This window comes from Lytechinus variegatus, chromosome 8 (assembly GCF_018143015.1).
Source record: "Lytechinus variegatus isolate NC3 chromosome 8, Lvar_3.0, whole genome shotgun sequence".
NCBI classification, from domain to species: Eukaryota; Metazoa; Echinodermata; class Echinoidea; order Temnopleuroida; family Toxopneustidae; genus Lytechinus; species Lytechinus variegatus.
The window spans coordinates 5,362,950-5,373,618 of record NC_054747.1 but is presented as its reverse complement, the minus strand read 5'-3'; the positions used below and the strand labels follow the sequence as shown (position 1 = coordinate 5,373,618).

General features: G+C 34.8%; 1 protein-coding gene across 1 annotated transcript in view; it reads right to left on the bottom strand.

Annotated features, from left to right (window-relative positions):
- Positions 1-4,203: 4,203 nt before the first annotated feature.
- The window catches only part of LOC121419879, a 41,412-nt gene continuing 34,946 nt past the window's right edge, over positions 4,204-10,669 (bottom strand). Inside the window, exons 14-17 of the mRNA XM_041614343.1 lie at positions 10,476-10,666; positions 9,212-9,289; positions 7,000-7,128; positions 4,204-5,053 (exon numbers count right to left, since the gene is read on the bottom strand). Of these exons, the coding sequence (XP_041470277.1) occupies positions 9,255-9,289; positions 10,476-10,666 (226 nt within the window). The 3' untranslated portion in view covers positions 4,204-5,053; positions 7,000-7,128; positions 9,212-9,254. The remainder of the gene's footprint in view (positions 5,054-6,999; positions 7,129-9,211; positions 9,290-10,475; positions 10,667-10,669) is intronic.

The following is a 10,669-nucleotide window of genomic DNA, read 5'->3' as shown; positions in this document are numbered from 1 at the left end:
CATTTACTTTACTTTAGAATGGATTGTTAAGAGCATATAATTGTTTTTGATAAGCCTAAAAAAATTAAATCACCTTACTTTCCTTCAATGTTTCTTCTTTCTTGAGTGCCCCCCCCCCCCCTCCCTTCCCCCTCTCTCTCTCTTCCTCTTTTTTCACTACTTGAAAAAAAAATCATAGGAGGTGGTCGCCCTACCCCATGTAGCGCCGCCCCTGGGTATTCCTAATTTAGCGGAACGATGATCTTTTTGGGGGGTGTTTTTTTCTTTGTGTGTGTGTGTATGTGTATGTTTTTTTTTGCTTTTCTTTTGTTTTTTGCGTTGTCAAGATTTTTGAAGGGAAAACGCCCTCTATTTGGGACCGATGACCTTCTTTCAGGCCTGTCGATCTAAGCACAGATCCGCGGGTTTCTTTATTATGGGCCTAAATTGTCTTATCTCTGCCAAGTCACGAAATTATTTTTGTTTCTCTGTTGTGTATACTCTTAATAAACAGATGAAGTATCATGTCTGAGTGCAACTTTTTACGACACTTGGTAAACTGAGCCCAGATAATCTATTTACTAACGTACTGGAATGAAGATCAAATAAAGATCAGAATATATTAATGGCATTGGGTTCATTTTGAGTTCAAAATAGTCATCACGGCTGAGCAATTGCCATCATGACCATGGGTATAGACGGATCCAGGTTTTGGCAAAGGGTGGGGGAGGGGGTCAAGCGGTCCCGATGTTTTTGCGTGGCTAGGCTAAAAGAGGCGCTTTTTAAAAATCGTTAAAAATGATTATTTACGCCGGGAGGGGGGGGGGGTGCTGCGTGTATTATTTTCCATAGGCAACTCCCATGCAGATATTCTCGTTCCTATGTGATTATTTATCAAGTTGGGAATCGGGGGAGGGTTATAGATTGATCAAACAATTCAACACTTTGATTTAAGCCACAAAAGCAAAGAAAGATTTCTTTCTTTGCTGGGACCCGATTTCTTTTTCTTCTTTTCTTTTTCTTGCCTATACATGATAACAGATATAATCTGCCGGGTATCATGATGGTCGGATCCATTTCGAGCCGAGGGAATAGCTTTCAATTAACCAATAGGGGACTTAAAACGTTTGACCTCGCAAATTGGTCATTCTGCGAGCGATATGAGCGAGAGAGAATTCAGCTTTTACAAAATGCTATAATCCTTAAAATTACATTGAAGCAAATACGTCATTGGTATTGGGATACTTGAAATGCAAGCGCTCGAAGCGAGCGAGCGCTTAAAGCTTTTCCCTTTCTTTTCTTATAACATTTTTTTTTGGAATTCAGTCTGTATATAGCCTTTTTGTCTTTATTTCTAGATTATTATGTGGAGAAGATAATTCAATTTTTCGTTCTTCTCATGGTGAATTATTGGGGGAAGTATATCACAATTTTTTTATGTTGAAATAATCACATTTACAACAGTCGTAATGATTTTAAGGAATTTTGTGTATGTCCAATGAGGATTTTAGTCATTTTTTCATTCATTTTCACTTTGAATGAAATAGTGGGATGTGAATTGCACACGAGATTAACTGAAGTACATGTATAAGCAGGAACAATCCCATGCTTAACCCGAATTAAAATCTGGGTACACAGTTTATCCAAAACATCAGTGGTATGGGTTAAGACAACGATCATCACATCATTATCGTCATGATCTTGACCAACACCATCATCATCTCATGATCATCACCAACGTCATCAACACCCTCATCATCATCGTCATGGTTACACTGTAAAAACTGTGGTGTTAAAACTGACACCAATTGGTGTTAATAGAGGACCATACACCGAGGTGTTAAAATAACACCCTAGAGATTGAACATAACACCAAAGGGTGTAAATGTAACAACCAAAGGTGTTGTAATAACACCTATAGGTGTAAAAATAACACCACCAATTTAACACCGGTGTAAAATAACTGGTGTGGTCCTCATGTACATTGGTTAACACCACAGTTTTTACTGTGTACCATTGTATTCATCATCATCATATTTCATTCATGACACCCCTCCTTCCAATTCTTTCTGTCTTGGGCATCCTCCTCTTTCAGACCAACCTTACTGCTTTCCTCCTGCACCATACATGTATCTTTCTTGTAATCTATGGTCTTATCTTTACTCCTATATCATCAACCTATAGATCCCATGCTTTACATCTCCCTCCCTCAAGATATAGATTAGATCATGTGGGAGACCAAACAGAAACATGACAAAGTAAGTTTCCACCAAGTAGCAAGTTAACAATTATTTTTAGGGTAAGATAAAGTTACCATTATTACTTGTCCAGATTCATAAACCCAAGCGTAATCTCCGTTCTTGCTCACAACATTTTCTCTCTGAATTTACTGTCGAGACCAAATCATATGGGGATCGGGCTTTCTAGAAAGCTGCACCAGCACATGGAATTCTCTTCCACCGACATGAAGAAATACTACCCAGCTTGAGAAATTCAAAGTTCAATTAAAAACCCACCTCTTTCAAAATGTTTCATTTAGTCACTCCCGCATAGAGACCTGTAGGTATTATGCATATTTAAGAAATGTACTATTATTATTACTTATTAAAAAGAACAACCACAAACACCAATAAAATCAGGAATGTACATACAATCCAAAGTGGGAGGTTACTGAATGATACTGCCATTAAAAAATACATATATATTCTTTGCTTCAAATATCTTTATTCAAAAAACTTCAAAAAATATAAAATCATTTATATACTGGAATGTACATATTGATATAACAGAATAGTACTTAACTGGATAACCTGTATTTCAAATATCACTTTGAAGGGGAAGGAGGACGGCAGTAAAACAAAGTACAACATCCCCCTACCATTCCCCTGATCTTGACTGTCTTGACATGAATACTAGCAAGAATTCAGGCAATTACACAGAAAACACATCCATCACCAGAGCTTTCAACCACGATTCGGGAGAAAAAAATGATTTCTTTTTATCATATTTTCCAGTCTAAAATCCTATTTTTGTTTCAAATTTTGAAGAAAAAAAAATCTGATTCTTATAAGTTTCAAAAACCCTATTTCAAAGGGGGAAATTATATTCAGTCTCACTATCCTCTTAAAAATCCTATTTAGTAGGATAAAACCTACTACTTGGTAGCTCTGTATCAACACAATGTGAACAGAATTGTCTTTCATTAAAATAGACATACACATGTACACATGAATGCAAGGTCTACCCTATCCCATGTACAGGAAGTGTCTGGAGATCAAATCATATTACATTAAACAAAAGTTGTACAAATAGAACTGAATTTAGTAAGAAAAAAAAATGTCATGAGTATATTCATTTGTAAAACAAAACTAAAAAAGAAAAAAGAGATATTGAGTTGATATTAATGGTTCCGGATTAGAAAAAAAGGAGCAAATGCAGAATTACTTTAAAATAAACAATACAAACCAAAAAACAGAATTTCATTTTTTGCTCACCTTAGACCATAAAAAGCTTTGATCATAGGACAACATGTAAACTGACTGTTTTAATATTGGTCCTACATGATGGTTTACATACGTCAAATACAAAGTAATCTTACAGATGACTTGTTTACCTCAAACTGTCACCATTGTTCAAATAGTACATACAGTCAGTATCGATAACTGAACTGATTTTCAGTAGTAAAAGACTAAAATGTAATATATTAATAGCATGATAACATATAACTCTTTTCTGGCTGAAATAACCCAGAGCAAATGAGCATGTTTATTCATGTTATTCTGAACTATGCTTGTTACACCATTTAAATAACACCAAGGTATCCCGTCATGATCGGTATTTAGCAATGGGTCAAATTATAGCCAAGTAGTTTACAGTAGGCAATGTAATAAAAGTTTTCCCAATTGTATGTGAATGAAACATACCAGTCGTGTCACCTGGTAAAAGAAGCGGTTAGATTCGACTATCATAGATTGGTATACCAAGGAATCATACAAAAAATCTTTCAAGAAATTAACCATATGTTCAATGATCTAAATTAGTAGGCTACCCGCTTCAACATCTGTACACCATTCAATATTGGGTGTCATCACCTGAAAAACCTTAACAGTAATCAAGGACTTTAATGATTGCTAATGACAGAGATATAAAGACTTAAAAAAAATTGAACAGCAATTTTTTCCTAAAATGCCAGGTATGGTCAATTTTGAGCAGAAAACATTTAAAACATTCTTTACATTTTGTCTCTTGCAGGTTGCTCTAACAGTGCACAATGTCTAGCTATGTCCAGATTAGAGATTACAGTAGGCCTACACATATTTCTTTTATGCAGAGAAGGTATATATACCCTGATTGTTAAACATTCCTTCTGTTGTATTCATTTTTCAATTTAAAAGAAAAAACAAACAGTCCACATGTAATGGGTCAGTCGCTGACCACAAGTAAGAAAGTCTAAAGCATTGACCTAACTACCATTCTTAAGTAAATACAAATCCAAAGACAAAAGAAAAATAGTTCATACTCCTGTATTGTCATGCACTGATTTTTGTAATAGCTCATTGCACAGTCTCCCTAATATTTAAATTCATAAACTTCAAAGGATCCAAAACTCGGCAGTGAGACTAATAACAAGAACAAAGCGCAGTGAGCACAAACATGTTACACCCGTTCTACAAAGTACCTTGGCTTCCTGTATAATTTTGTACTGAATAGAAGACATTTCTCCTAACAATGCTTTCAAGCTTATTCACCATCTATCGCAATGAACAGTATGTATCCCAAAGATATTTGAGATAAAAAAAAATCTCTCCTGGTTATTCTAAATAGTCGATACCCAATTCTACAGCATTTGTTCTATCAAGGTGTCCTCTGCTGAGCTTGGAACAAATTTGCTAAGAGGCTTATGCTGTATAATCATTAAAGACCATTTAGTATTTAACTCAAGGTGTCATATCATCACAGAATACTCAATTTATTATCTGATATTAACGATTTGCCAAACATGGCTCCATGTGGAATGTGAATAGCAGTCCAGCAAACCTGTCAGTCCTGCATGAGCACTTCTTATTGTGTAATCCTGTTGAGAAAAGACAGTTTTATAATTCACAATTGGTATGAAAATATTGAAATATACAGTGTAGTATAATATAAATTACAATATAAACTATAAAACTATACAAAAAAATATGTATAAACAAGTGGAATGCCTCTGGCCGTCTCACCTGCATCACGCAGTTCAATATAGCAGCAGTGCTGACTTTGAAAACTACTCTAACTCGCACAAGATGTTCAGTGATAAATGGTTACTCTTACGTCCACTTTTTATGAACTAGACCAATAAACTTACAGAGATATGATGGTTATTCAACAAAAAAACCCAACATGGCCAAAGTTCATTGGCCTTACATGACCTTTGACCTTGATCATGTGACTTGAAACTCGCACAGGATGTTCAATGATACTTGATTACTCTTATGTCCAAGATTCATGAATCAGATCCATAAACTTTCAAAGTTATGATGGTAATTCAACAGATACCCCCAAATCGGCCAAAGTTCATTGACCCTAAATGACCTTTGACCTTGGTCATGTGACATAAAACTCACGCAGGATGTTCAGTGATAATTGATTAAGCTTATGTCCAAGTTTCATGAACTAGGTCCATATATTTTCTAAGTTATGATGACATTTCAAAAACTTAACCTCAGGTTAAGATTTCGATGTTGATTCCTCCAACATGGTCTAAGTTCATTGACCCTAAATGACCTTTGACCTTGGTCATGTGACATGAAACTCTAATAGGATGTTCAGTAATACTTGATTAACCTTATGGCCAAGTTTCATGAACTAGGTCCACATACTTTCTAAGTTATGATGTCATTTCAAAAACTTAACCTCAGGTTAAGATTTGATGTTGACGACGCCGCCGCCGCCGGAAAGCGGCGCCTATAGTCTCACTCTGCTTCGCAGGTGAGACAAAAACTATAAAACTATATATTACAAATATAAAACTATAATATAAAGGACTTTTTACACTGGCAATTTTTAACAGTCTTTGGGGGTGTTGCAAGAAAATATTTGCAATCAATCGTAAATATTCTATTGCAAATTTACAATTGATTGATCACTTTTAACTCTAGCAAATCAGATTACACTCCTTGTATCATAAAGCAGATTAGCAATCAATTGCAAATTTGCAACTAAATGAACGGCATATGCTTGATTTCGGGGATGAAAACAGACTTGCGATTGATCACAAGTCTCTTGCAACACCCCATTAGTGTCTTGCCAAAAGGCATTGGAGCCATGGTGGGATTTGAACCTGTACCTTGTTATATGCAGTAGAGAGACATAAAACCACTAGGTCATGACGCATGATTGCATGAAACTGTTAAGTCTTCACTAGAATTTTTGTGATTTCTTTATTTGGATCTTATTGGGCCTAAATTGCTATGTTTGGAAAAGTTGCTGTAATACATGATCTGAATGCAGATAAAACTAGAAAGCTGCAGCTAATAACAGGGATATAAAATTGATTTCATCAATTCAAACTTGCAGGAAAAGACATTTATGATATCTCTATGTGATAGAAGCAAAGAAAACCACACGAGTTATCTTAAAGGCAGAAAAATTATCAATTTTTTTTCTGCGCATAAACCTATGGAATCACAATGCCTTTAACACAACATGACATCACAGTCTAGAGCCCAATGAAAAGGCCTGATAATTGGAGCTATTCTTAAGCAAAATACTCGGCTGGTAATCTGTGAAAATACATAAAGTTTGTTGTTTTGCATTTTATAAGCTTTTGATTGGTATATGGTTTGCCAATACCACTTTTTGGTCTAGTCTGCATCTTTAAAAACAATAATTATATTGAATGACTTTTCTTCATTTGATACCCAAACATTCTCTTGTTAATTCTAATATTAAGCTAATCACTATTCAATCGATATTTGCTACCTCATGGAATATTTCTGGTATCCTATTCTGAACCATCCAACACTAATAATTTGCTTTTACCTCTTTCTCTGCATACATGCATCTTGAATACAGTAGTAATTGTATCAGTTGACTGCCATCGTAGTACCATCATAATCCATTTAGAACATAATCCCAGACCATTGCCAAGCCTACCCCACTCTGGGAAACCTGTCGTTCAAATGAAAAAAAAATATATATTCAATACAACTGGCTTGACCCCTTAGCATAAGAATGTCATAAGCATAACTACCACAGCAACATCCATAATCAAAATGAAATATCAAACAGTAGTTTGATCTAGACAGAAATTTTACCACATTGGAATAAGCTCTATACAACAAGCATCTTTCAGATACAATGGAGATTGATATTTGATCTTAATGTGGTAGAAATGTGGTAGAATGTTATTCATGTTATGTGATTTGTACAATAAAATCAATTTCTTTCATTGGATTTGATCTGGATTTGAAATTTGAATACCAGTAAGCCAAAAATTGTCATAAAAGTTTATTTATTGACCTGAATTTTATCAGATCTTGGCAAAGATATTGTAAATTTTATTTACATAATTGCTGATACTCCATGAACTTTAAATCTTATTTTCATAGAAATTAGATGTCAAACTGATTTATTAATCTCTGCGTCAGTTTTTAATGTTGACATTACAGCACACCCTGTGTTGACCCAACTGCTCTTTGACCTTTTCATGTCAAATGTCAAATAATCCATGAGATTTAATTACACTTATATTTCAAATACAAGAAATGTGACCTCATCATGTTCACAATCATCATGGCGCTTTGTATTATTACCTATTATTATTTACAAACGGAATATCAAATAGCGTTTAAAAAAGGGAAGCTGGGGATGCACTGAAAGAAATGGGAACAAATCAATGCACACCTTTCTTAATACCATGGATGTATTCGTTGCTTCACGTTGTTTGTGTTGGGTTTTTTTTGTTTTGTTTTGTTTCATATACAGATAGTTGTACAGAGCAGGAGGCATCGTGTGTGGGTGTACGTGTGTAGATGGATGTGTGAGTTCTGTGACGGGGAAGGGGGGGGGGGGCTGTGGGTGATGGTGAGTTGAAGCAAGCTTGTGTGAGTGTTTGGGGAGAGAGATGAGGGGGAGGGGGTATGGGGGTTTTAGGTGTGTGTAGGGATGTTTTATGATAATAATCTTCCTCTAATTAACATTTGAAATAATCTTTTATCCCTTTTAAAATTTATTTCTTTTACAATTATTATGTGCAAAAGAGATTATTTCTATTCTATTCAGGGAAAAAAGTCATCCTTTACAAAGTTTGTTTTTTCTTTGTTATTTTGTCGTTTGATATGGGTTTTTTTCCCTCTGCTTTCACATTGTTATAGAAGAGAAATTTGGCAGTTTTAATTTCATTTGTAATCATTTAAAAAAAGATTTGTAATCTCATTGATATATTTATTTCTTTGATTGATTGTTTATTGATTGTATACATGCAAAGAATCTTTATTTATATGAATTGTGATTGTAAACTTATTGATTTGAAAGAGGAAGAAAATAAAATATTATTCAAAACAAAAACAAAAATTTACATGTAGATATAGTGCATTAGAGGTGCAGATATTTTTTGACGTCTTGGGAGGTTGTTTCGAGGAGACAAAGTATTGAAATTGATTCTTAACATGCATGCCTATGCAAACCGTCAAATATTGAAAATATTGGAAGAAATGAATATTTTACCCCGCCCACAAGATTATCATTGGTTAATAAATGATTGTGTTCATGAAGCTATTTTTACGTCACAATGAAATTGCATTGTGTATTACTTGCTAGGTGTGGTAAAGAAGCGTCAATTTATTGATTTCAAATGCCCTTGCACTATACACTATAGCATATCTTTACTTTATTACAGAGATACTCATATCAGGAACCATTCTCATGATTTACAGGACTGCCATAAATGATGGTTACTAAAAACAATCTTTTTTGCTTATTGCTTCATTACTTTGTTTAGCTTTGCAGGGGTATCTAAATAATAATAATAATACTTTTGGATGACCAATTTTTGGGGTTGCATAGAAATATCTTTACTCGCTGAAGAACAATACTGGATTCGTCTTCGACTCATCCAATAATGTTTTTCAGCTCGTACAAAATTTCTTCGCATCCCACTCAAGGCCAACCAATATTCCCTAAATATCCTACTCCCAGATGAATAGAACTTTCCGCAGATCGACACCATTGACTGTATGTAAAGTTTCCGTACCTCACTCTCCTACCTGATGTGTGTGAAGTTTCTACCTAAATCCTCATTCTGATGTGGGCTTTGATCTTGCTGCTGAACCTGACAGGATAGTAAATATAATAAAGAATGATTGTTCTTATAGGTGTTGATAGCATGCAGGTCCATGCACATATCCGAATCTTCTTCAAAGGTAAAAGACAGAAGTTGCAGCAAACAATTATTTCATGAGGATGTCTTTTACATTAAGGTTAATTGTAAAAATATTATCATACATCTAATTCTGGTATATTAATGAAAACTTATCTTTGTAAAATCATAAAATCTTAGTTCAAAATTGATAATTCTGACCATCACTAGCATAAAAATGCATATGTGGGACAGTGTCTTAATATTGCTTCGAAAAATACCCCACATTTGATGGAATTCCGTAATCATTTTGCTCATTTCTCAGCAATTACACAGTTTCTTCCAGAGGCATTTGGCACATATTTTTCATTTATACATACCAAAACTTTGGTGGTAATATTAGTGTATTTTCTTCAAACCCATTTTGAGATTGATACCATAACTGGCATTTATCTTTAACAAACTATTTGTTTGTTTCTGCATTGTTATTGCCTGTAAAAGAGCTAAATGTGTTTATGATCAACAGTATAATGTTTTACATAGCAGATGAGCATAATTTTTTGGGGTAAGAAATTTTGCCTGATAGGATAAATCAATATGTTAAATGTAAGCATGTTAAAAATGAAATTTAATACAGGTTCATTACTTCTTTTTCAAAGTACAGGCATTGAGAGCTAAAGAGTATAATGTAGGAGAAGTCATAGATACTGTGAGCTTTTAAAACAAATTTCATCTTATAAACACTGTTCTTCTACAATAGAAATGACCAAATAAAAACAAAATTTTTATCACTCATGAACAGAGCTGAAAGAAGTGTACAAATAATGCACGTATGCGCGTTCATGCAGGGCCAAATAATGAACGATGTGCGAAGAGAGCCAATGGATATGCTGCACCTAGGTCCGCAGGACCGAGTGTGGTATATCCATTTGGCAAGTCGAGCACAGAGTTCATTATTTAGGTCCTCTATGCACAAGAAAATTCTTGACAATTCTAGATAATTCCAGACCTTGCACTATCCTGCACTCTTGACGTTAAGAGTGCAGAATAGTGCAATTCGCTGAATATCATGTGATCCGATTTGGACCAATCAGATAACATAACATTCTTGTTCTAATACTTGCTGCTGCAAAAGGTTTATTGCACTGTGGAATGTTACCCCTGTTCACGATGCGCCCCGACAGACTTTCAATAAAATCTTCGATCCTATACAGGCAACGTGTGAGCTTCTCAAAAGTCAGTACTTCACTCGCCTCCTCTTCTGTTATGAGGAAACGGATGAACCGTTTCAATGAAGCAAGATACCCGAAGCCTGTTTCTGGAGCCATGTTCCAAAGCTTTGAGACTATCCTG